This window comes from Archocentrus centrarchus, chromosome 13 (genome assembly GCF_007364275.1).
Source record: "Archocentrus centrarchus isolate MPI-CPG fArcCen1 chromosome 13, fArcCen1, whole genome shotgun sequence".
Taxonomy (NCBI): domain Eukaryota; kingdom Metazoa; phylum Chordata; class Actinopteri; order Cichliformes; family Cichlidae; genus Archocentrus; species Archocentrus centrarchus.
The window spans coordinates 39135439-39162893 of record NC_044358.1 but is presented as its reverse complement, the minus strand read 5'-3'; the positions used below and the strand labels follow the sequence as shown (position 1 = coordinate 39162893).

Genomic DNA, 27455 nt, shown 5'->3' with positions numbered 1-27455 from the left:
TGTAGTCACAACAACCCAATAACTCACGTAATGATGGGATTAAGTAGATCAGGTGTTGGTGAAAAGGCTTCAGAACCTGTTAGTCAACATTCTGCACTTCTTTTATTAGCTCACAGCTTGGATCTATGAGCCTGAGACAGAGACACGCCCAGGCTGTGGCATTATTCCAGCCTTGTCCTTCCAGATGTGGGTGCTGCTGAATCTGCAGTATTAATACTTATAGAATCTAAAATGTCACCTGAGTGTGTTTCTTTGTGGAAGAAACCTGTTGCAGCTGTGGATGTGAAGAATATTTTCCACCATCAGAAATAAATACTAATTACTGTGAGCTGTTTTCCAGTTATGATTTTATATCATTCTGCAGCATAGCACATTTTTAATCTGTCACAAACATCAGGTGACACAGCAGTGGGTATTTTTGATCCACTATTTTTCCGCAGGGAACAAAATTATTTAGCTTTATTGAAATGATAAACATTGTATAACAATATCTAAATAAAATTCAGTTTTATTTAGACATAGATTTTTATGATTGAGAGTGTTTATGCATTCAAATAAAGAAAATCCAGATCTCTGATAGTGTTTTCATGAATTACTTCTACTGTTTCCCAACAGTAGAAGTAAGTAAGTAATTAAGTAAGTAATTACTTCTACTGTTTTCCAACCTGTTCCAGGTTGGAAAACAGAAATCAAGAGCTGATCAACTATAAAATAAAGGCAAAGATCCTGCTCCTTGCACCTTCAAAAGTCGAGTCTATGTGGGCAGTAAATGAAAGCCTGCTATACTTCCTCCCCACAAGAATATCATACTCAGGTCAGTTTTAAAATCTGCAACTACTGTACATCATTTCTGTTTCTCTATAAACTACTGTAAACTACAATAAAAAACAAAGTCAGATCACTGTATTGTCCATTGTACACTTCATGCCAAGATATCAGTACTCCTTGAAACCAGGTTCAGGCATACTGGCTCAAGGGGTGATCACTCCAGGGAGGCAGACTGGACAGTTTCTCTTCAGTGGCTGTTTCTATGGGCCAGCCCCAGGCCTTAAAGAATCCAGTCAGGTTCATCCCCACAGTCTGGGAGAAAGTCTCAGCATACAGGTTCATCTTCCCTTTGTTGTCACCAGGGAAGTTGCTCATGTGGTGGTAAGCAGCAAACACCTTCTTAAAGGCATCCCAGCCAAACTTTTCCTGCAGCTACAGACGAGGACACAAAGTCAGAATGCTGCTTGTCATGTTATGTGCATTAAAGTATTGCTTTTATTTATATTTGACTGCAAAGATCCTGTTTTAATTCCGTCTCCACACTTTCTTGATCGACTTGATTTAAAAGGTATCATCCTGTATAGTTTCTGAAACTGTCCTTGATTATTGTGGCTAAAATACAACGTAAAGCCAACCCTACACCTAAGTTGTTTGCTGATGGCCTGGTAGATGAAGAGATCAAATGGAGCTAAAGACTCTGAGTCTTATTTGAACTTTTTTTCAGTTAAAATGAATCACTCCAGTGTGGACCAAGCATAGTTTCTCTATCTAATTCTCTCACCTGCAGATATGTTTCCAGGGCCACCCACATGCTCCAGCTGTTAAGGTTCCTGCCTCCCTTGATGTAATCCTCCATTCGCGTTTTTCGGTTTTCTGCCTTTACAGCTTTATGAGCCTGCATTGAACAACATGGAGTGAGATGACTGTGAATTATTGCACTCTCAGTAAAACAAAGTTAAGTGTTTTGTCATCATAGTACATAATAAGAGGAGTTGTGTTTCTGATGCTGACTGATGTGGAAAGCGTAACAATTCAACATAAGCTTTTCAAGTCATTGGTCTCAAAGACACATGTGATTTACTTCACCTGTGCTCTGCTGATGCCCAGCACCTCTTCATGGACGTACACTGACCACAGGTTGCATGTGCACTCTGTCGTGTGCGGTCGGAACTCCCAGCAGCCTCTCTGTTGGTTGTGTCCCAGCTCATGGATGGCGCCCCACATGCCTTTACCTTTCTTAGCACTGACCAGGGCACCAGCAGTGCCTTTGTGTGCCATGACAGGATAACCTGCATGCATGAAACCTGAACAGAAAAAGAGCAGTGAACAGTGGTATAGCTTTGTTAGAAAAAACAAAAAACAAAAACATGTATATGTATCCGGTCAGAGCAAATAATCCAAACAAAAGCATCATATTATTATAGGTCTTCAACTTTAAACAAGAAATTTTATATATTTTAATATGGAACATTGTCACGATGCAGTTTACATCTCATATTTTTCTTCAGCTCCTCAGCGGAGACGGATGCACTTTTCTTCTTTCCCCAACCCTTCCTTTTTTTACCCTGCTTTGCTGCTTAGAGCGTCTCTTCACACAACTTCCGAACTGGAATTTATAATTATGGATCTGGTCAGCTGTTCTCTTAACACCATATTTTTGATCAAATTTTTCACCATGAGGAGATTGGGGAAAGGAGAACCCTATTTCCTCCTATCCAATTGACATTCCCGACTGGCTACGTTATGGATTCCTGTGCGGATGGGAGATGATGTGCCTGGCCATAGTGTCGATGGAGAACATGCACATTTGGCTTATTGACACTAGGATTTGTCCGAATTGGTCCTGGAGATACCTGGCTTGTCGTTACAATTTGGAGAGTCCAGGCAGCTGTTGGGCCTCGGTAAGGCTGCTTGTGATGGGAATGCAGAGAGGTACAGACTCAAACTCAGACTCTGTATATCTGGAGCTGATTCAGAGGGATAAGATCTTGGAGACGTATGTATCTGTTTCTGCACAGCGAAGGAATGAACCAAGAAGATTCGGATAACTGGATTTTTTTGCCACTGAGAGGTGCCAGAAAGACTGAAGGTTGTCAACAAATTATTCAGTACACCCTGAACCAAAACAAGTTGTAGAATCAGAAATTTGGCTCCCTGGTGGCCTTGGACTGCCGCTTATCTCAGTTTTCTAGTTTTGCTCTACGCCCCCGCTGTCCTGTCATCTGATCTGTGTTGAACTGATCTCCCTTGACCTAGCTGCTGATGAACATTCCACCTCTTATCAGAACTGTTAGCTGAGGGGGGAGTTTGAGTCAGCCCACACAATTATTTCCATCTTTTTAACGGCAGCGCCGCCAGAAGGGGGTAGCATGGCCACAGTTCACCAATCTCCCCATGTTTGTTTGTTTGTCTTCTTGGATGGGTGTTCTGTTAACTGTAATTTCCTCATTGTGGGATCAATAAAGAATGAATCAATCAAACTCAAATATGATCACATGTTCCTAAATGTTCTAGTAATATACAGTATTTTCAATCTACAGCTCAGCATGCACAGATCTTCAAAGTGGACCTATTACGCTCATTTCCAACTCTGTGTTTTTATTCATTGACTCTACCAGAGGAAGCACAGTGGTGCAGTGATTAGCACTGTGGTCCTACTGGAGAAGGTTCCTGGATTCTCTTCTCCACCCATAGTCCAAATACATGTATGTTAGGTTAAGTGGTGATTCTAAATTGGCTGTAGGTGTTAATGTGAGCATCAATGGTGATCAGTCTCTCTGTGTTAGCCTTGCAACACTCTTACAACCTGTCCAGGATTTATCTAGCCTTTCACCCTGTGACAGCTGGGATATGCTCCAACCCCCTTGCCTCATAGGATGGATGGATTCTACCAGAGTAATTCACAGCTCAAAAACTCTTCATATATATATTACAGACTGCTTCATGTGTATCCAGACTGTCAGCCAGCATTTATTGGGTCAGACTTCATGTCATGGCAAAATGGACTAACCATGAGAAATCTGCACATCTGCCACAAAGCGCTCTTTGCGGGGAAATTTGTGTGGTTTGGCAGCCAGATCTGCAATGGCCTTCATGATTTCATCCCAAAGAGCGGCCAGCTCATCTGGTCGTTCCAGGTCCCGAACAGCATCTGATGGCACGACGAGGATGATATTTTCAAACTCCAGTTCTGCCCAGGGCGAAGGAGCTGTGCGCAGCAACGACCACTGAGCTGCAGTTGTCACACCTGAAATGAACAAATATAGGAGTGGATAGAGGAGTGACTGTAGAGCAGGTCATCTACTAATTGAAAAGGTGGTGGTTTGATTCCAGCCTGCATGCCAAAGTATCATGTGGAAGATACTGAATCCCAACATCCTCTCCAATGTGTTCACTCTATTGTGAATATTAGACAGAAAGCAGTCAGGTGTAGAAAAAAGACACAACAATCAAAACAACCCCCTATGAGCAAGCACTTAGCAACAATGGGAAGGAAAAACTTTTAACAGGAAGAAACCTCTGGCAGAACCAGGCTCAGGGAGGGGCAGTCATCTGCTGTGACCAGGTGGGACTGAGGGGAGCGAGACAGAACAAAAGGCATGCTGTGGAAGAAAGCCAAACTTTAATAACTAATGAATAAATGCAGAGTGGTATATAAACAGAGTGAAAGAGGTAAACGAAAAAGAATTCTCAGTGCATCATGGGAACCCCCCAGCAGCATAGGCCTGTAGCAGCATAATTAAGAGATGGTTCAGGGTCACCTGATCCAGCCCTAACTATAAGCTTGATCAAAAAGGTAAGTTTTAAACTTAATCTTAAAAAGAGAGAGGGTGTCTGTCTCCCAAATCAAAACTGGGAGCTGGTTCCACAGAAGAGGACCCTGAAAGCTGAAGGCTCTGCATCCCATTCTACTCTTAAGTGTCCTAGGAACCACAAGTAAGCCAGCGGTCTGAGAGCAAAAGGCTCTATTGGGGTGATATAAGGTCTTTAAGATTAGACAGAGCCTGATTATTCAAGGCCTTGTATGTAAGAAGAAGAATTTTAAATTAAATTCTGAATTTAACAGGGAGCCAATGAAGAGAAGCCAATATGGGAGAAATATGCTCTCTCTTTCTAGTGCTTTTCAGCATCACTCTGAGAAAGGATGTTTCTAAATTTAGAGATACTGCACAAATTTGTTTAATAAATGCATTGAAGGACATATCCTGGTCAAAAATGACTCCAAGATTTCTCACAATGTTACTGGAGGCCAAAGTAATGCCATCCAGAGTAAGTATCTGGTCTTTATGTCTTTAAGACATTCCTGCAGTTTAACTAATTGATGTGTGTCATCTGGCTTCATGGATAGATAAAGCTGAGTATCATCTGCATAGCAATGAAAATGTATACAATGCTTTCTAATAATACTGCCTAAGGAAAGCATGTAAAGTGTAAATAGAATTGGTCCTAGCACAGAACCCTGTGGAACTCCATAATTAACCTTAGTGTGTGAAGAAGACTCCCCATTTATATGAACAAATTGCAATTTATTAGATGAATATGATTCAAACCACTGCAACACAATACCTTTACTTCCTACAGCATCTTCTAATCTTTGTAATAATATATTATAGTATCGAATGCTACACTAAGGTCACTGAGGACAGGCACAGAAATGAGTCCACTGTCAGAGGCTGTAAGAAGATCATTTGTAACCTTCACTAATGCTGTTTCTGAGATCTATCCATGCATCCTCTTATACTGTTCAGGGTCGTGGGGGCGCTGGAGCCTATCCCCACTGTCATACAGCAAGACGCAGGGTACACACTGTACAGGTTGCCAGTCTGTCACAGAGCTAACACAGAGAGACAGACAACTATTCACACCTATGAGCAATTTACAATCACCAACTAACCTAACCCCAGTAACTGCATGTCTTTGGACTGTGGGAGAAAACCAGTGTACCCAGATAAAACCCACACAGACACAGGGAGAACATGCAAACTCCACATAGAAAGGCCTGGGCCAAAGAAGATTTGAACCCAGACCTTCTAACTGTGAGGTAACAGTGCTAATCACCATGCCACTGGGCTACCTACAAAGACAAAAATGTCTTTATAATGTTTCATTTTCTATGATATTCACAACATAAATGAGTTCTTACATTGTATACAATATCACACACTCTGTATATTGTATATCTGCCCCAGATGTGCAAACAGACTTATAAATATTAAATGGTTGTGGTGCAATTAGTTGCTCTGGTTAATAATAAAGAACACCTAACTCATTGCTTACTAAGTTAAACTTTTAAACTGGATATTTGTTTCCTTTACTTTCTGGCCACCTAAAACTAAATCAAATGTATCTAAATTGACAGACGGATCAGGGATGCATCTGCAGTGATGCGGACACTGCACCGGTCTGTCGTGCTGAAGAGGGAGCTTAGCGTAAATGCGAAGCTGTCGATTTACCAGTAGTGATTTACCAGTAGGTTTTCGGTAGTGACCGAAAGAATGAGATCGCGAATACAAGCGGCAGAAATGAGTTTCCTTCGAAGGGTGGCTGGCCTCTCCCTTAGAGATAAGGTGAGGAGTGCGGCCATCCAGGAGGGGCTCAGAGTAGAGCCGCTGCTCCTCCACATCGAAAGGAGCCAGTTGAGGTGGCTCAGGCATCTGATTAGGATGCCTCATGGCCACCTCTTGGGTGAGGTGTTCCGGGCATGTCCCACCGGTAGGAGGCCCCGTGGTAGACCCAGGACATGCTGGGGAGATTATATCTCTCAGCTGGCCTGGGAACGCCTTGGGGTTCCTCCAGATGAGCTGGAGGAGGTGGCTGGCGAGAGGGAAGCCTGGCTTCCCTGCTTAGGCTTCTGCCCCCGTAACCCGGCCCCGGATAAGCAGAAGAGAATGGATGGATAGATGGATGAACTGTCCCAGCAAACACTTTATGTTTGTTTAGAACCAGGGAGATTGTAGAGATGCTGCCCTCAGACCCTCTAATCACCTTCTATATTGTTCAAAAAAGTCCCTTAACCCAATGCAAACAAAGGTACACACTTGTGCAAACACATATCAAAGTATCATCCACCACAAACTCACCAGACTTATAATATGGAGCAGGTACAGCCATTTGCACTATGACCTCCACTCCCTCCACTTGTGTTTTGGGTGGGGCCACCAGGTAGATGAGTCCTCCCCAAAGGTTCCAAACCTGTATCATCTCTGAACTGACATGAAATCGCTCATGAACACACGGTGGTCTCTTCAGCTCATCATGCTGGTGCAGTTTATCAGTTTGACAGCCTATCTGAATCTGCAGATGAAAATGCATTGTTCCAATGTAAGATTGTTTACACCATAAACTGAAAGATGCAATACTAGAAAAAGGAATAACTAAAAATGCATTAATTGCACAACATTCAAAGACTGAATGACCTGAAATGATTTATAGTCTCCACCACAAACATGTTTTTTTCTTTCTGGGATTTTTCAAGTTCTAAAGAAATAGGCACCTAGCTTGTTCCACCAGCTAAATAAGAGTGGCTAAGTTCCTGAAGAAACAGGCTAGGTGCCTATTTCTTCAGGCATTTAGGTACTGTGGTGTCTGTACTGCTATGTTAAATTCTATATATGCATATATGGTCTCTTTCCTTAAAGCCTTTGTTGGTTTGTGCAGAAGGGTAACTTGAGATGCAGCACAAAGGAATGCAAAGAGGGCCATTGTAGAGTCTCTGGCCTTCCATATAAGGAGTTGACCATATGTCCAGCTATAGGTTAGGGGTTGAAGCTGTTCCTTATAGCCATATATGGAAAGTTAGTAATGTGGGGGTTTTGACCAACACTATATAACCTTTGTTCTCCCCTTGCTGAGTTGAGTTAGGGCGATTGGAAATTCCCTCTCCCAGGCTGCAAAGGAAAAAAGCACCTGTTTTGACACTGTCTGTTTTTGTAATAAACTTTGTATATGCATTAAGACTTTGTCAGCGAAGGATTTCTTCAAACACAACATTATGGCATCAAGATCAAGAAACAACATTTTTTGGCATCACGAACTGAGAACTGCTTGTGGGCTACAGCACGCGGTCACCTTCTGGGAACTCCATGGCCAGGAGTCACCTTGCGAAGTGAGTGTGTTTTTGTTTCATTCCAGCTCACGCAGAAAAAGAACCTGTGCTGGAGGATTTTTGTTTTTGTGTGTGTTGTAGTTATCCTTCGTTTTAAATTGTTAAGTATTTGTGAGGTTGGAAAAAAAAAAAAAGGAGGGAGAGAGAGAAATAGTGTTAAGGAAAGAGAGACAAGATTTAAAAAGAGTAGAAGTGAAAGTGAATACATGCATGAGAAAAATGGGAAGAAGTGAAGAAAATACAGAAGAAATAGAGATAACAGGAAGAAGTGAAAAATTCCAGAGTAATTAACAGGGCCCTGTGTTTTGACTTCATTCTTTTGATATGGCAAATAAACCCAGTTGAAGATTAATTGAGCACCTCCTGCACCTTTTATTAAATGAACAGAAGTTTTATTTTTAAAAATACTACAATTTGGTGACCCAATGTGAAAAGCAGGATTGAAATACATTTTGGACACAACAGACAGCTACAGAGGCCTCTATAAAAAAAAAAAAAGCGGGTGAGCAGATCCCATTTATCTAAAATATCTGCTGATTGAAGAACACTAAATTAAGTTGGAAATTGTGTCTATGATGTATAATTTTGACGTCAGAAGAACGAAGTCAAATAAAAACGTTAAAGAATAAAGTAAGTTAAGAATGAAGTAAAATAAGAATTAAAAGAAAAAGGGACACGGGTGACGACGGTGAAAGCCCGAGAGGATTGATCACCTAACTGAGAATGCCCACCCTCGGGGTTTTGATAGGTTTAGAGGTCCTTGCGGTCTGAGTGGGATATAAAAGCAACCATGTAACGGTTTAGAGGGACCGATGTCTCAGAACACGCCGCAAAAAGCTGCCAACCCTTAAAAGTCCGGGATGCAGGGTTTCGAGGCCCCTCAATTAATTTTGAATCATAAAAGCAAGCAGTTTGCATTTTGAAGTCCTTTGATTTAAGATTAATTGTAAAAGCTGCCCCCCAAAAATAGGGAAGTAGGGTTTCGAGGTCCCTCAGCTTATTCTAAAACAGAAGAACAAGTAATTTGGGTCCAGAAGTTCTTTTGCTTCAGAATAAATTGTAAAAGCAGCCCCCTGACAGGGAAGTAGGGTTTAGAGTTCCCTCATTTTATTCTTAAGACTTAAAGCAGGTAATTTGGGTGTAAAAGTCCTTTTCTTCTTCAGAATAAATTGTAAAAGCTAGCCCCTGTAAAGAAAAAATAAGATGTAAAAGAGAAAAGTGAAATGAGTAATGATGAAAAGGAATAAGAATAAAGATAAGGAAAGAAAAAGCCGCATTATTTGGAGAGAAGCCCTCTTTTGGAGGCTGCTTTAGGCGGGCCTAAATCCTAAATCCTTATACTAGACTATAATATTTTTATTTTTTATTTTTGAGAATTTGATTTTCTATTGCATGGCACTGAACAGGAGTGGCCCTCCTATCTCATTGTACATCCTGTATTATGACAATAAAGGCATTCTATTCTATTCTAAATGAAACATTAGAATTGTTTTATTAGGTCAGTTTTATAAAGGAATAAAAACTGGGGGTGTAGGGAGAAATTCAATAGAGAAGGTTCCCACTCTTACATAGTTGACGAACATGTATGATGCAGCCTTTCTACTTGAATCTACACCTCATTAAAGGTAGCATAAATTAAAGGTAGGAAAAGATAGAAATTAAAGAAATAAAAGGAAAGAAGCAGCATTAGTAAAACATGCTACTGTATGAATGTAGTTGACTTGAGAGTGTGTGGAAGTGTGCAGTGTGTGAGAGGGAGCTCATCACCCCTTCCTTCTCATGTCTGTGTATGTTCTTGGGTGTGTGTGTGTGTGTTGCCCCTGTGGAGAAAAAGTTTTGTCCCTCTTTGTCCTCTGAAGAGCAGAGTGGTTTGTGATTAACAAATTAAGTTTAATTGGCTTTAAAGAGAAGTAAAAGTTTGTGTAAAATTGAATAGTTTGAGTAGGGGATTTGACAATTGGTGTTAACATTTGAAAAGTGATAGTTTGGCTGAATTTGTAGGTGTGTATAGTGGTGTTTTTTTACATGAGAATAGTAATTTGTTGCTGTGAATATTGCTTTATGGAGTATGTTACATATATTGTTGTAAACAGAGCACATGGTTGTGAAGGATCTGATTAGGTGGAGAGACAGAGCTGTGAGGCCTCTGCCTGCTCAGGGTTGTAAATCATCCACATGTGGTTTTGTGGGCCTTTTGGCCAAGCATCCAGTTTGGTTTTTGGGTGTGTGTGGATTCACCATTTTGTGAAGGTGTGTGTGTGTGAATTTGAGCCTGTCCTTTGTGTGTTTATGAGGAGGAGTTCCCCCTCCTTCCTTTTCATTTTTCCCGCACTTAGAGGCTGTGTGTGTGGGTGTGGCATCTTGCCTTATGAAATTACTGCTGGTTGGTAATTAAACATAGAGGTTATAGATGTTATATTATTGGTAATGATTAAATACACAATACATGAGTTGCCTGCTATTGTTAGAAATTCAGACATTTCTTTGAGGGTTTTATAGTTTACATGTCTTAATGATCTTGTTTTTGTGCTCTTACAATTTGTGCATCTTTATGTAAGAGGGCTTTGATGACAGAATTCCATGATTCCTTTTTGGAGGGATTTTTGTTAGTTTTATGGTTCCTTAAAAAAGAAAAATAAATAACAAAGTGGGTTCTAAAGTAAGGGGTTTATAGAGAGATGTTTTTATGAGCACCACATTCTGAGATGTAACCAAGCATGAATGGTTTGGGTGTGTGAGGTGCTTGGCAGCGCTATGTGGAGGACAGATATTATTATATGTATGTGTGATTTTATATGTTAATACCTGAACTAATCCTTGCCTTTTCTCTTTGCCCTGCATGAGAGACAAGGCAGCATAGACACAGCCAGAGGAGACATCTGGCCAGAGCCTGAAGGCCAGTGGATCAACCTCCTTTAAAGGCCGGTGTTCTTCTTATTCACAAACTCTTTCTGATATGTTCTCTAAACATTTATGAGTACATATTTACTTTGTTTTCATTTACACATTTTATAAACATATATCTAATTTGGCATTTCCTATAGAACATCTGCTTGATTTCAATTCTCTGACAATTTGGCAACAGATTGGACACATTTATGGAGTTTACACTTTGTTGATGTGAGTAACTGTGTGTCTTGTGGTGCATATTGAGCTTTATTCTGGTTTGGACAAATTTGAGTTATATTGTTATAGTGGGGTGAATAGTTTTTGCGTCAGCACGTTTGTATCTCTTCTGGTGTTGGCAATTTAGTATTTACGGATTGTGGCTGAGTGACTAATAAATAATCGGTTTAAGATTGGAAAAATTATCGATTACTGCTAATGATAAATAAATAAATAGATAAATAAAACTGTCTGATTAAAATAAAATTGATTAATTGGAAATAAAATAAGTTCATTGAAAATTAATTTATTAATTATTTGAAAAAAAAAGGGGGGGGGGGATTTGAGAGTTCATTAAAATGTCTGCCAATGATACTAAAGTTTTGAAAGCAATTACCCCAGTAGAGGTAGTTAAACGGAGTAATCCATTAATAAAATTACTCATTGCAAAGACATCAGAAAAATGGCATAAACGATGGCCACATATTGATCAACCCTGGCCTAAAGATGGAACTTTAAATCCAGATGTAATTCAAACCGTACGGGTGCTTGTGTCTACATACAAAGCGGAACAAAAGAAGGTTGGAAGAAGAAGAGGATGAAGACGGAAGCGACCTGGAAAGAACTGTGGGAGGATATGATCCTCAAATCAGGCGGATACTAATGAAAGCAGAAAAGAAAGGAGGAAAGATGAAGAAAAAAGAAGACTCAGAAGACGACACTTCTGAGGAGAGTATGGATAGAGATAGTGATGAAGAATGGGAAAGCAAAGGTTCTTCTGCAAGAAGGTTCCTCCCATCTGCATCCAGCACAAGAATTGAAGAGGACAGACAGAGGACATTAAGAGATATTGAAAGAAGTATCGATGAGTGCTTGTCATACTTGGATAAAGATACTGTTTCAACTAGTCAAACAGCTTTGGTGAACCAACTAAAGGATCTAAGGGCTCAGAAAAAAGAGCTTCAAAAGGAAGAATCTCAGAGATCAGCAATGACATTACATCTAAGGAAGAGAAAAACGCCTGAAAAGATGTGTCCAGTAATTATAAGGGGATAGGCAATGGAGTACAAGCCCTGGCAGAATACAGACATGTCAGAGACACTCAGAAAGCTCAACCAGATACAACTGGGAGAGAGTAAGAGGAAGGAAAAGAAGCAAGCTGTGGTCATGCAGAGCCAGCCTCCATCAGATCAACCAGCAATACAAATGCAGCTCAATCAGGCTGAACCTCAACTGTTTCAGCCATCATCGGTGATTCCAGTGGCCTCTTACCCTCAGTCAATGTATAATCCAGTGCAACCCTGGAGGGAAAGAGGATGAGGAAATCTTGGAAGAGGAGGTATTTTTCATTTAAATTTGCAACAGTTTTCAGAAGGGTGTTATAACTGTGGACAATTTGGCCATTTTGCTCGTGATTGCAACAGATTCAGAGGAGTTAGTGGCCAACCAAGCGGATCCAGAGGCCCGGCAAACCCTTTTACAGGACTGGATCAAGGATTATAGGGATGCACAGAGAATCCGAGTGGGAGGTGTCAGTTGGTGGCATCGGGACCAGAGAAAGATCCAACAGTAAAGGTGGAAGTGAATAATCGCCCATTGGAGATGATGGCAGATAGCGGAGCAGCTTTCACCTGTGTGCGACCTGAAGATGCTACGACAAGTTCCAGAATGTTTGTGGTTTCAACGCAGTACTGATTTTGGACTGGTGAAGTCAGCTCAACCAGTGAAAGTGGAACTCAGACCAGGGGTCAGACCCCCCTGGAAGGATCAATATTCATTGAAAGAAGAGGCAATCTGAAGAATCAAGCCACAAATTGAAGGACTCTTGGAAGCAGAGAATTGTTGGCTATTCGTCAGCATGGATTGAAGATTATGCCAGTTTAACAGGACCTTTGAGAGCCATGATCAAAGACATGGGAAATGCTCAACTTCATTGTAATCTTTCTTGGAAACAAGATGGCATTTTGGCCTTTGAAACAATTAAACAGAGGCTGCAAGAAGCCCCCAGTGTTGGCACTTCCAGACTATTCTAAGAGCCTTTTTTGTTGTATGTGTCTGTCTCTACCGGTGGTAAATATGCATGTGGAGTTCTTTGTCAGCCAACTGGAACAGGAACAAATCCCCAACCTATTTCTTACTATTCTATCGCTTATTCAGAAGTTGAGCAGGGACTACCACTATGCTATAGAGTCCTAGTGGGATTTCATTGATATATGACAAAGCATCATTGGTCACGATGGGGTTATCGAGTGACGATTCTTATCCATCATAGTCTCAGAAACTTGCTGAATTATGGTGAATATACATTGACTATGTTTAGACTTAGAGACTATCATAGGCTCTTGGAGCAAAAAGATGTCACCCTAGTGAGGTGCGTCACGGCTAATCTAGCAAAAAACTTGTCAAAACCAAAAGACGGTGAACGACATTATTGCGTGCGAAAAGCTGAGAAATACTCTAGGCTTAGGTCAGATTTGCATGCCCTGCCGTTGCGTGAGGCAGATCTGGAGTGTTGTTAATCGTGTGAATGACAAAATTGAGCGCTGGTTATGCATTAGTAAAAGTGCAATTTCTTGCTAAATTTCTGTCCAGAGAAGTGATAAGCAGATGGGGATTTTAAGATTGGATATCTTCAGACAATGGAAAAGAGTTTGTGGATAAGACTGTGAGACTGATCTTGAAAAACTGGGAATTAAATAGCGCCTTGGTGATGTTTATCATCTACAGAGCCAAGGAATTTGTGAAAAAATGAATGGAGTTTTGAAAAATTGTGTTGTTAAGATTTGTCAGCATGCGGACAACTGACTTGGATGTTGATAATGATGTGGTGATGGAAGGAGTGGTGGAGCAATACTCACTTTGTAGTGTAATCCCATTAGATCTTTTACATTTAGTCTTATTATAATTTTCATATCTGTTTTTATTTTGTTTTTTTTACTTAATTAATCCTTACTAACCATTATTAATTTTTCTTTGTTTGTTTATGTCTTATATAACGATGTGATGTTTCCAAGGGGTGAAAATGAGAGAAAAGTAAGATAAATTGGAAATGCAAAAATGTAGAAATAGTAAATTTCACATTTATCTAAAAAGGAAATAATTAACATTTGATGTTTTCAATGTTATTTGTTGTTTTTACAAAAGATACTGTTCAGTGTTTCTTGTCTCTTTCAGAAAAGGTGTTTAGGAACCCGCTGAGATGAGGGGTTCATACAAATGGACAATAAAATGAACTGACAAATGCCTTGAATCAACACAGTATGGACACCACATGAAGGAACCAATATTGCTGGAGAACTACAGTTGATATTCCTATGTTTGGCTGAATTTATATGATAATAAAATATTGCTTGATTGTATATGCACTACAGTAACACAATAGTTGGACTTAACCTGTGACAGCTTTTCATGTATGCATAACATTTTTGGTTAAATTAATTCAAGAATGATGTCTTTTTCATTTGGTAAGTACATTGGGACCTCAGATGTTTTTTCTTTTACTCGATTCTAGGGAAATTAAGGAATTAGGCAGGAAAAGGTCCATAGAGAAGTCCGATGGGTCGACCAGCTGATCTAATGGACACTTTTTTGATTTTATTTACTGAGGCTTTCTTGTGTATTTGCTAAATGGTCACATGACAATCATTAATACTCCCTTTTTTCTTTTTGAGTTCCTCTGGGGTGCCAAAGGTGATCGCTGTGGGCAGCAGGATCATGGGAGAATTTCTCCAGCCTTGATTAAGTAGGGGTTTTTGCTCCCACACCTCATAGGAAGTCTGAAAAAGTTTTTGTTAAAATCATGCTATGGGAGAAACTGTTATTTGGAGTAATAATAAACATCTTTGTCTTTCAAGACTTAGTTTGAAGTCTCGAAGGGGGGAAATATGTGGTGTCTGTACTGCTATGTTAAATTCTATATATGCATATATGGTCTCTTTCCTTAAAGCCTTTGTTGGTTTGTGCAGAAGGGTAACTTGAGATGCAGCACAAAGGAATGCAAAGAGGGCCATTGTAGAGTCTCTGGCCTTCCATATAAGGAGTTGACCATATGTCCAGCTATAGGTTAGAGGTTGAAGCTGTTCCTTATAGCCATATATGGAAAGTTAGTAATGTGGGGGTTTTGACCAACACTATATAACCTTTGTTCTCCCCTTGCTGAGTTGAGTTAGGGCGATTGGAAATTCCCTCTCCCAGGCTGCAAAGGAAAAAAGCACCTGTTTTGACACTGTCTGTTTTTGTAATAAACTTTGTATATGCATTAAGACTTTGTCAGCGAAGGATTTCTTCAAACACAACATTATGGCATCAAGATCAAGAAACAACATTTTTTGGCATCACGAACTGAGAACTGCTTGTGGGCTACAGCACGCGGTCACCTTCTGGGAACTCCATGGCCAGGAGCCACCTTGCGAAGTGAGTGTGTTTTTGTTTCATTCCAGCTCACGCAGAAAAAGAACCTGTGCTGGAGGATTTTTGTTTTTGTGTGTGTTGTAGTTATCCTTCGTTTTAAATTGTTAAGTATTTGTGAGGTTGGAAAAAAAAAAGGGAGAGAGAGAAATAGTGTTAAGGAGAGAGAGACAAGATTTAAAAAGAGTAGAAGTGAAAGTGAATACATGCATGAGAAAAATGGGAAGAAGTGAAGAAAATACAGAAGAAATAGAGATAACAGGAAGAAGTGAAAAATTCCAGAGTAATTAACAGGGCCCTGTGTTTTGACTTCATTCTTTTGATATGGCAAATAAACCCAGTTGAAGATTAATTGAGCACCTCCTGCACCTTTTATTAAATGAACAGAAGTTTTATTTTTAAAAATACTACAATTTGGTGACCCAATGTGAAAAGCAGGATTGAAATACATTTTGGACACAACAGACAGCTACAGAGGCCTCTATAAAAAAAAAAAAAGCGGGTGAGCAGATCCCATTTATCTAAAATATCTGCTGATTGAAGAATACTAAATTAAGTAGGAAATTGTGTCTATGATGTATAATTTTGACGTCAGAAGAACGAAGTCAAATAAAAACGTTAAAGAATAAAGTAAGTTAAGAATGAAGTAAAATAAGAATTAAAAGAAAAAGGGACACGGGTGACGACGGTGAAAGCCCGAGAGGATTGATCACCTCACTGAGAATGCCCACCCTCGGGGTTTTGATAGGTTTAGAGGTCCTTGCGGTCTGAGTGGGATATAAAAGCAACCATGTAACGGTTTAGAGGGACCGATGTCTCAGAACACGCCGCAAAAAGCTGCCAACCCTTAAAAGTCCGGGATGCAGGGTTTCGAGGCCCCTCAATTAATTTTGAATCATAAAAGCAAGCAGTTTGCATTTTGAAGTCCTTTGATTTAAGATTAATTGTAAAAGCTGCCCCCCAAAAATAGGGAAGTAGGGTTTCGAGGTCCCTCAGCTTATTCTAAAACAGAAGAACAAGTAATTTGGGTCCAGAAGTTCTTTTGCTTCAGAATAAATTGTAAAAGCAGCCCCTGACAGGGAAGTAGGGTTTAGAGTTCCCTCATTTTATTCCTAAGACTTAAAGCAGGTAATTTGGGTGTAAAAGTCCTTTTCTTCTTCAGAATAAATTGTAAAAGCTAGCCCCTGTAAAGAAAAAATAAGATGTAAAAGAGAAAAGTGAAATGAGTAATGATGAAAAGGAATAAGAATAAAGATAAGCAAAGAAAAAGCCGCATTATTTGGAGAGAAGCCCTCTTTTGGAGGCTGCTTTAGGCGGGCCTAAATCCTAAATGAAACATTAGAATTGTTTTATTAGGTCAGTTTTATAAAGGAATAAAAACTGCGGGTGTAGGGAGAAATTCAATAGAGAAGGTTCCCACTCTTACATAGTTGACGAACATGTATGATGCAGCCTTTCTACTTGAATCTACACCTCATTAAAGGTAGCATAAATTAAAGGTAGGAAAAGATAGAAATTAAAGAAATAAAAGGAAAGAAGCGGCATTAGTAAAACATGCTATTGTATGAATGTAGTCAACTTGAGAGTGTGTGGAAGTGTGCAGTGTGTGAGAGGGAGCTCATCACCCCCTCCTTCTCATGTCTGTGTATGTTCTTGGGTGTGTGTGTGTGTGTGTTTGTCCCTCTTTGTCCTCTGAAGAGCAGAGTGGTTTGTGATTAACAAATTAAGTTTAACTGGCTTTAAAGAGAAGTAAAAGTTTGTGTAAAATTAAATAGTTTGAGTAGGGGATTTGATAATTGGTGTTAACATTTGAAAAGTGATAGTTTGGCTGAATTTGTAGGTGTGTATAGTGGTGTTTTGTACATGACAATAGTAATTTGTTGCTGTGAAGAGTACATGGTTGTGAAGGATCTGAGTAGGTGGAGACCTAGGGCCTGGATAGCTCAGTCGGTAGAGCATCAGACTTTTAATCTGAGGGTCCAGGGTTCAAGTCCCTGTTCAGGCAGTGCTAGCTTTAAGTAAAGACACAGCTGATTTCAATCCACCTCAAAGAAACCTGCGTATATGCTACCAGCCACCCCACCTGAGTGCCAATCAACAAGAAAAAATTTCTGGTTTGACCTGTGACTGAACACTCTCCTTGTCCAGGATGAGTTCAGATTAGTCACAAATATTAGTTTGTCGGGGTTGGCTGTAGCTCAGTAGGTAGAGCAGGTCACCTACTGATCGGAAGGTCAGTGGTTAGATTCCTGGCTACTCCAGGCTACATGCCAATGTATCCTTGGGCAAGATACTTAACCGACCGTCCCGTCGGAGTATGAATGTGTGTGAATGTTAGCGAAGTAAACATGGGAGTGCATGGGTGAATGTAAAATGTGTTGTATAAGCGCTTTGAGTGCTCATATTGAGTAGAAAAGCGCTATATAAGAACTAGTCCATTCTAAAACCACAGTGAACTCAAAATCAAGCCACTTTGTATTCAATACCTTCCAATTCTTGTTAACAATCTGAGGTGGTATGGCCACATAGGTCTTCATACCAGGAGAGAGGTAGAGACCTGTACTGATCCACTCTACCCCATCTGAAAAACATTACTTATTATTATTATTATCTGAAACACACAGTTATAAAAGATCACAGTCAGTGATATTTACAGGTATAAAATCTGCATTTACATCTTTCCCAGTTTCATAAACATGAGGAACATAGATTAATACTATATAACATCAAGAACAAATATTACTGTAGAATGTTGAACACTGCTGTGCAATTCAAATATGTTGTGAAACAATAACTCGTGCACACATACTGTGCACCAATTAAAATTATAAACAGATTGCATATTTGAACACAGCAGTGAGATCTGACCTGCTGTCTTGACATCAATCTTGATCCGGTGGTTATAGACAACGGGCATCAGTGGATTGTCCTTGTGGAGGTGGGGCAGGAGGGCATCAGGATTTGGGGAAACCTTATATAACTCTGTCCCCACCGTGAGAAGGAAGTGGTCTTTGGGACTTCTTACAGGGCAGCTTTCACTCACCTTGAAAATGAATGGTGAATGTTATAAAATATGTTTCTCACATTATCAAAGGATCTGCAGCTTACAACAAAACAAAACCACCAAACCCCACGCATACACTGGGCAAAAATAAAAAAGATACAAATTGTATCTAACACATATTACTGTCTGATATCAGTGATGTAACAACCAGTAGCTGTGACACTATCATGTTTTGGCACAAATCATTGTCACAAACCACATCAGCCAGCACATCTTTGTATCATTCTGTTGCAATTCTGCTGTTTGCAAAGGTGTGCACAATATTTTGTCTACTCACCTGTGGCAGGCCTGAACTCATTAACACATCAGTAAGTGTGGCCAACACTTGTCTGTAGTGGCAGCAGTCGTGGGCTTTCATCTGCAAGTAAGTGTTGCAGTCGTTGCCCAGCTTTTTCAGACATCTCTCTTCATGCCGGCTAAGTTTTTCACCTGTAGTCACATGGGCGGCGAAGCGGTATAGAAGGTGACGGAAGTGGTAGGTATCTTTAATAACCTGGCTGGGCACAGGGGCTTTGTATGATCCTCCTTTGATTGTTGCTCCCAACAGGCACAGTCCCATTTTGTTCAGGAGCTTGTTCCCTGAAAGACATTACACCAAATCTGACTAAATATACTGTGCTGTATGGTTAGAGATGTGACAACCTTGGTTTTCCACTAATTGGAACATTAGTGGAAAACAGCAGATAACCTTGGTCATCTGGACAAAATTCTGGGAGCTATCAGAGCACCGTGCACATACAATGAAAGTGCCATATGAGAGTGTCTTTTCGTGGGTATATGTGGCTTGTAATCTAAAGCATTTTGAGTAGCTTAAGGGTTGATACAAGTGAACTATAAAAAACACTACCAGTAATTTTGGGTATGAAACCAAGCTTTCTTTTTCACATTTACCAACTTAGACAATCCAGGGGGTAGAACACCTTTGTCCTTAGGCAGACAAAGGTGGTGGTCCCCATTTTCCAAAAAGGTAGACCAGAGATTGTGCTGCAATTATAGTGATATTAACACAATTCAGCCTTCCTGACAAAGTTTATTTAAGGTTTTAAGAGAAGGCTCCAACTCTTTCCCATTGTCTCTGATCCACTTTATGATATTCACAAATAGAATCTCAAGGTGAGTTGGGAAAAGGAGGGTGTTCACTTTGGGAAACTCAAGTTCCTGTTTGTTGCAAATGACATGGTTTTGTTAGCTTCATCTGAATATGGTCCTCAGCACACCCCGGGGCAGTTTGCAGCTGATTGCAAAGCAACTGAGATGAGAGTCAGCAGCTCCAAATCTGAGGCCACTGTTCTCTGCCAGACTGCACAAACTGGATTGGGAAACAGTTCCTGCCCCAAGTGAAGCAGCTCAGGATTCTGTTGAGATGGACGAGCTGAGCCACCACTCCTTCACATCTCACCTTGGAGGTTTTCCAGAGCACAGGTAAAGTAGCCTGTCTAGTGACTCGCGTGTTCTATGTGTTGTATCTTCATTATTTATTTTAGTTTCCGCTTCCGGCGCCGCGCGAGCAGGCAGCCAGTTTCAGCAGCTCCGCACTAATTCCGTGCTTTTTCTCATTTTGATTAGTATTAGATGTCTTTTTGTGTTTCTGTATCTTCCGCTCTTTTTCCTCATGATGGAGCGGACTTTTTTCTGGAAAACTTTGTTTTTATTTACCCTTTTTATGGTGTTTATGTCTGGAGATTGCGAGAGTGGCCATGCTCCTATTGTTTACTCTCGGGACCAGCTGATTTCCATCGGGAGCTCCGCTGTGCCTACTCCTGCAGAACGACTCGATATTCCCCGCGAACTGAGAAGGAAGAGAAGCGGGAGACGTGCGGGCATAGGTCGTCGTTGCCAGGGGAGAAGGTACAGGCCCGTCATCCCATCCATCATCATGGGAAACGTGAGATCTCTTCCCAACAAAGTGGACGAGCTGGCGGCGCTAGCGCGACATCAAAGGAGCTACCGGGAGAGCAGCCTCATGTGCCTGACGGAGACGTGGCTAACCGAGCTAACCCCGGACTCACACATAAACATGGACGGCTTTCATTTAATCCGTGCCGACAGAACCAAGGAGAGTGGTAAGAAGAGGGGCGAGGGTCTGGCTGTGTTTGTGAACGATAGATGGTGCAACTCCAGACATCTATCCATCAAAGAGACGCTCTGCAGTAAGGACATTGAACTGCTCGCTGTTAGTATGAGGCCATACTATCTTCCTCGGGAGTTTTCACATGTTATTGTGATAACTGTGTATGTGCTGCCCTCTGCTAATGCTGCTGCAGCCTGCGATGTCCTCCATGCTACCACCAGCAGACTCCAAACACAGCACCCACAGGCCCTCTTTCTGATCTCAGGGGACTTTAACCACGTCTCCCTGTCCTCCACTCTCCCCACCTTCACCCAGTATGTCACCTGCCACACCAGAAATACCAACACACTGGATCTACTGTATGCCAACATCAAGGAGGCATACAGATCATCACCTCTGCCTCCCCTGGGGGGCTCAGATCACAACCTGGTTCATCTCCAGCCTGTGTACAAACCCTTGGTACACAGAGAACCAGTTGTGACACACACAGTGAAGAAATGGTCTGAGGAGACTGAAGAAGCTCTGAGAGACTGCTTTAGCTCCACTGTGTGGGAAGAGCTTTGTGCCCCTCATGGGGAGGACATCGACAGCATCACGGAATGCATCACAGATTACATCAATTTCTGCGTGGAAAACACTGTGCCCACCAGGAGGGTACGGTGTTTTTCAAACAACAAACCCTGGATCAACTCTGAAATAAAGGCTCTCCTGAAGGAGAAGAAGAGAGCCTTTAGATCAGGAAATAAGGAGGAGCTGAGAGCCATGCAGAAGGATCTGAGAAGGAAAATCAGGGATGGAAAAAACATCTACAGGAAGAAGATGGAGGACCAGCTACAGCAGAGCAACATCAGTGGGGTTTGGAGGAGTCTGAACTCAATTTCAGGCCACAAACCAAGCCCTAGGGTTGTGGGAGACTTAGAGTGGGTGAACAACCTGAACCAGTTCTTTAACAGGTTTGACCAGCCACCCACCCCTCCCCCAGCCCAGTCCCCCCTGCTGTCAGCCCCACCATCTTTAATGACTGCCAAGCTTTCTTCTTCTTGGGACCTCACACCTCTCAGCTCTCAGCCATCACCCACCCCCTTCACTTCTGAGGACTCCATCTCACAACCCCCATCCCCCACCTCCATCTTGTCCCTCTCAACTCATCATGTGAGGAAGGAGCTACGTAAAATCAAGGTGCGAAAGGCTGCTGGTCCAGACGGCATCAGCTCCAGGCTCCTGAGGTGCTGCGCAGATCAACTGTGTGGCATCATGGGATACATGTTCAACCTGAGCCTGAAGCTGGGGAAAGTACCACAACTGTGGAAGACCTCCTGTGTGGTACCGGTACCAAAGACCAAACATCCAAAGGATCTTAGCAGCTACAGGCCGGTAGCCCTGACATCGCATCTAATGAAGACCCTCGAGAGGCTGGTCCTCAACCATCTACGCCTCATGGTGTCGTCTTCGTTGGACCCGCTGCAGTTCGCCTACCGGCCTGGCATCGGGGTGGATGACGCCATCATCTACCTCCTGCACCGAGCTCTGACCCACCTGGAGAAGCCTGGAAGCACTGTGAGGATCATGTTCTTTGATTTCTCCAGTGCTTTTAACACCATCCAGCCAGGACTTCTGAGAGACAAGCTGGAACTGTCAGGAGTGGACCACCACATCTCCGAGTGGATACTGGACTACCTCACTGACCGCCCACAGTACGTGAGGACACAGAGCTGTGTCTCTGACAGGCTGGTCTGCAGTACGGGGGCTCCACAGGGAACTGTGCTGGCACGGTTCCTCTTCACCCTCTACACTGCAGACTTCTCCATCAACTCCCCATGCTGCCATCTGCAGAAGTTCTCTGACGACTCTGCCATAGTTGGCCTCATCACAGGTGAGGATGACTCAGAGTACAGACAGTGGACTCAGGACTTTGTGGGCTGGTGCCAGCGGAACCACCTCCTGATCAACGCCGCTAAAACCAAGGAGCTGGTGGTGGATTTCCGCAGGCGCAGACCCACCACACGGACACCGGTGAACATCCAGGGAGTGGACATTGAGATAGTGGACTCTTATAAGTACCTGAGTGTTCACCTGAACAATAAACTGGACTGGACTCATAACACTGATGCGCTCTACAGGAAGGGTCAGAGCAGACTCTACCTGCTGAGAAGGCTGAGTTCTTTTGGAGTGCAGGGGGCACTCCTGAAGACCTTCTATGACTCTGTAGTGGCATCAGCCATCGTCTATGCAACAGTATGTTGGAGCAGCAGCTTGCCTACAGCTGAGAGGAAGAGGATAGACAAGCTCATCAGGAAAGCCAGCTCTGTCCTAGGATGTCCTCTCGACTCAGTGCAGGTGGTGGGAGACAGAAGGACTCTGACCAAAATAACATCACTGATGGACAAAGTCTCCCACCCCATGCATGAAGCTGTTGCCGAGCTGGAGAGCTCCTTCAGTGACAGACTGCTGCATCCTAAATGCACAAAGGAGCGTTAACGCAGATCCTTCCTCCCAGCAGCTGTAAGACTTTATAACCATCACTGCTCCCAACAAAAACCACAATAACCTACACAATGTAGGATAATATGTAATATACTGTAAATAGTCCGGCCTGTTAAGGTTCAACACACAGGCACATCATGTACATTGTATATAGTGTTATTATTGGTATTATTAAGGTTAATCTTGTTTGTTAATTTTATATATATATATATATATATATATATATATATATATATATATATATATATATATATATATATATATATATATATATATATATGTATGTATATATATGTATGTATATATATATATATATATATATATATATATATATATATATATATATATATATATATATATATATATACATATATATATATATATATATATATATATATATATATCGATATATATACATATATATCGATATATATATATACATATACATATATATATGTATATATATTCTAATTAGTGTAAATTATTATATTTATATTTATAATAACTGCGGCTGCTGTTACACCCAAATTTCCCCTCTGTGGGACAATGAAGGATGTTTCTTCTTCTTCTTCTTCTTCTTCTTAAGCATTTTTTAGCCTGCTTTGATACTTTGAGGATTATACACTGGCTCAAACTGGCATCAATGGGTAAAAGGTCTCCACCATATCCTAAAGTTTACAAAAGAAATCATTCTTGCTCAGGTAAAAGTGTTTCACACATTGGTTTCAGATAATCTACAAACTGTCCACTGTCAGTCACATCCCACAGGAAACACACGTGGTTCTTAACTGGAACCACCTCCAAACTCTTTTGCTTGTTTCTGCAGACTTTTTGTGGTGCTTTTTCATACCTGAGAATTCTGTTAGGACATTTTTCCCACGGTGATTTTGTGCCCACCACCAGGCATGTCCTCCAATCAGCAGGCCTCCTCCTTCTGCCACAAAGTTTTGGATTTCCTCCAATTGCTCAGTGATATACGCCTTACACACAAACACGCTGAGGTCTTTCCTGAAGTTTGTCTTCTCACACTTCAGCCCTGACTTCCTGAGAATGTTGAGTGCACGATCCACTGTTACACCAACAACCCCTCTGCGGCCCTCATCCAACCAATGGATGGCGTTTTGCCAGAATGGAGCCAAGCTCTAAAATAAAAGAAGCAAAGCAGAAACAAAGGCAGCCGTGTGTTTATCTGATCTATACAAGGTTTGGCAGATCAGCAGAAACATTTCATTATTAACTGTGAGGTCTACTTACCCCTAAATAGTAACCCTGACCTTATCATGATATGAGTCACTATTGCTGACAACCCTAACCCAGACTTTAACCTGGGCATCCACCTGTCCATCCCAGGCAATGACAATAGTTTTGTTTTTGAATTAAATTATTCACCAAGTCTTTGGAAATTGGGGAATAAAGAAAATATACATTATAATGACACACATCAAAAACTATTCACTTTCTTTCATTTTTTTCACCCCAAAAACCTTGTTTTGGTTTTCTCCAAATGGACTGGGAATTAAATAGCACTTTAGACCCACTCTACCTCCTGAGCCGTACCTCATATAGGGTTAGAGTTATCACCAATGATTCACTAAAGACAGCAAAGTCCTGATGCAAACCCATAGTATATATTTAATAGTACATATTTGTTGTCTGGATTAAATCAAGCTATCTGTGAAATACATGCATAATACATGCAAAATGTGAGAAAATGTGTTGATTACAAATTACAAAGACTTAAACTGGAAAACCAATTCATGGTGTCGACTTTACCTCTGTTCCCAGATATCCTTCATGTGTGGCCACAATGACGCGTCCCTGTCCATAGTAGCCTCCTGCCAGGAAGGCCTCTCCACCATTTGTGGTCCCAATGGGAAAGGCTAGCGGCCCGTGGACTAGAACCTCAGAAGCAGTTGACTTAGACGGGAGCTCAAACTCTGAAACCCCCTGGAGCAAGAACTGCAAGTCGTCCTCAAAATCCTTACCTATGCTGTATTTTGAAAGGTGGAAGATGATTTGTATAGAATTAAGTTAATAATTGTGTAAACTGCATTTTTTTAATTAATTGACATACAAGTGATTAATTTTACAATTCTTATTTTGTTTTTTCCATTTTTAGAATATTATCATGAAACCTGAAATGCATTCATGTTTTATAATCACTAGCAGGCACTGTATAAAAAATATGTTTCATTATGAAATTTAAGCGTAAAATTTATTTTCTTAATGTTTTACCAGTGTTGACTTCATCCTCAAGAACTACTGTATTTTATTGCACAATTTAATCAGAACTTGATGGTAGAAAACATCAAAACAAAGACACAATTTGTCATATGAAAATGTAACATAAACATATAAACATGTAAATCAATCTTGTAAATTGGAATCTTTTTGTACACTCTAGAAAGCATATATACAAAAAAACTGAAAAAAATTAATAAAAATAATTTTTAAAATGTCATATACGCTCTATAGTACATTGCAATTTATTTGATGTTAAACTTAATTTAGAATTAAATGAAATAAATTGCTTCAATAACAAGCAATTCACTTTTAATAAAACTGTAGTGTTCAGCTTAAACCTTGCAACCTTTGCAAAGAGCGATCTTTGTAGCTGTCTAATAAAATAGAACCAACATGCACTCACACTACAGACATCCAGGAAGAAGGGATCTGAGGGTAGACAGGCAGGTTCTCCGCATCACCCGGATGATCAGAGAAGTAGATCCCTGCCACACCCGACACTTTATTCCCATCAAACTGATGCAGCGTGTTCTCTTTGGGGTGATCTGCAGCCCAACTCCACGCCTGCCCCGCTATCAGCACCCCTCCTCCGGCTTTCAGAAACGTCACCAGCTCCTTCGGGTCTGAACCCACGCTGTAGGTGTCTGTCACATAAACACCAACCCCCGGGTTATCACTGAAGGCCCCCACAACTTCTGCTTGGAAGCTGGATTTTTGGAGGTTATCAGCAACTGCATTGACATTTCTGTGCACCCCTACAGAGAGGTTATCGGAGCCATCACCTCTCAGCCAGGTCACAGCATTTTCTACCAGAACAGGAAAGGCAGTCAGGTAGCCCTCATGACCCAGGACCACAATCCTTCCACTGCCATACAGAGAGGCAGCCATCAGGACATGACCTCGGCTGTTCATTGCCAAAGGAAAGGCATGGTCTCCAATCAGCAGCAGGTCACTGGGAACACAGGGTCCCTGTAGGTCAAGATCCTTCATGCCTCTCATCAGGGAGGCGTAGGCCTCTTCATGTTGGTTTTGGAATGACTGGATGGACATGGTCAATAGGACTTGAACTCTGAAGACTGACAAAGAAGGTGGAGAACAAATTGTGTTAGCAGATTAGATTCCACAGTATTTCTTAAATGGATGCTACACATCATGACAAGATATACAACAAAGATATACAACTTTGTACCACATATGTCATTACAAGACAGGTGACACACCTAGATCTCTACCTGACAGGGCAGAAGAAAATGTGAAAGGGAGTACCTATTTTTTATTTTAAAACCTGTGTTGTGTCGTAGCTTAAGCAACCTTAATTATTGTCTGCATGCTCTGTTGTGCCAAACACCATTGCTGTACCAAGAGGAACTGTGTTGTAGGCTCCTCTTGTTAGATTTTTCCTTTATTTTCCTTTGTTTTGTTCTATTTGTTTGGCGTGTGTGTGTGTGTGTGGGGGGGGGGGGGGGGGGGGGGGTATTTTATTACAGATTGGTGGCACACACACACACACACACACCCGCCACTTCCCGTCTGTCAGCTGCCGCTGCCGATTCCCGATGCCATTTAAACTTGTAAAGAAAGAAATAAAGGAAGTGCCTATTTGAAGTCATATATAATCAGAGGAGGGTATTCAGTGAGGACAACCAACAGAAGGAGTGATGATAGCCAAACTAAACATCTGGATGAAGTATGGAAAATAACCGCATTATGTCAACATTCTCAGTGTGTAGTCAACAGCTGTGAATGTTGAAAGCTCAATAGAGAACGGGAGCTGAAATAAATACGATAATATCTATTTTTGTTTTGTTTGTTTTAAATAAATCTATATCCAGGGTTTCGCATGATATCAAATTATTACACGTGTCAGCATTATTGCTAGCTTAACTTGAATGGATCATAAGTGTTATTGTAGACTACAGATCCACTTTGATGTAGTCATTTACAAAACAAAACCATCCTCTAAAGAGAAACCAGACTACACTTCAGTATTCATCACAATGCTTTACATAAGCCTAAACTTTACATAATAAATAAATGACGAACATACATGGCCACTTCGTTGTCACACCAAACTGGTCTTCAGACGAGCATTTAACCTCGAACTAAAGCGCAAGTAAGAGAAAAAATTACTTTGTCTTAGTTCCGTGTCAGGTTTTCTTCCCTGTCTCACCCATGGACGAAAAATAGTGACTCACCAGTCCTCATCT

At 41.2% G+C, this 27455-nt stretch overlaps 1 protein-coding gene and 1 non-coding gene across 3 annotated transcripts; one reads left to right on the top strand and one right to left on the bottom strand.

Moving 5' to 3' along the window:
- Positions 1 to 366: 366 nt before the first annotated feature.
- LOC115790640 (TRPM8 channel-associated factor homolog) lies at positions 367 to 27454 on the bottom strand. Of its 2 annotated transcripts, none has more exons than XM_030744503.1 (12): positions 27379 to 27454; positions 25652 to 26324; positions 24778 to 24994; positions 23855 to 24146; positions 18727 to 19028; positions 18254 to 18428; positions 17872 to 17966; positions 6849 to 7062; positions 3779 to 4015; positions 1855 to 2072; positions 1550 to 1663; positions 367 to 1200 (listed from the first exon to the last, which is right to left on the bottom strand). In XM_030744503.1, the coding sequence occupies exons 2-12, from the start codon at positions 26296 to 26298 to the stop codon at positions 958 to 960; spliced, it is 2754 nt and encodes a 917-aa protein (XP_030600363.1). In that variant the 5' UTR covers positions 26299 to 26324; positions 27379 to 27454; the 3' UTR covers positions 367 to 957. The 2 variants fall into 2 exon arrangements, with proteins under 2 accessions (XP_030600363.1, XP_030600362.1); XM_030744502.1 differs by having other exon boundaries at positions 27296 to 27425.
- On the top strand, positions 17318 to 17390 carry trnak-uuu (transfer RNA lysine (anticodon UUU)). The gene has a single exon. It is a non-coding gene; the product is annotated as a tRNA-Lys (tRNA).
- Position 27455: the final 1 nt, after the last annotated feature.

Excerpts from the sequence above, each read along its gene's own strand:
- LOC115790640 (XM_030744503.1), bottom strand. The coding sequence starts at position 26,298 with ATGTCCATCCAGTCATTCCAAAACCAACATGAAGAGGCCTACGCCTCC. Across the intron at positions 24,995-25,651 it reads TCTTCCTGGATGTCTGTAGT|CATAGGTAAGGATTTTGAGG; the intron begins GTGAGTGCATGT and ends TTCAAAATACAG. Across the intron at positions 1,664-1,854 it reads TGGGCATCAGCAGAGCACAG|GCTCATAAAGCTGTAAAGGC; the intron begins GTGAAGTAAATC and ends TGTTCAATGCAG.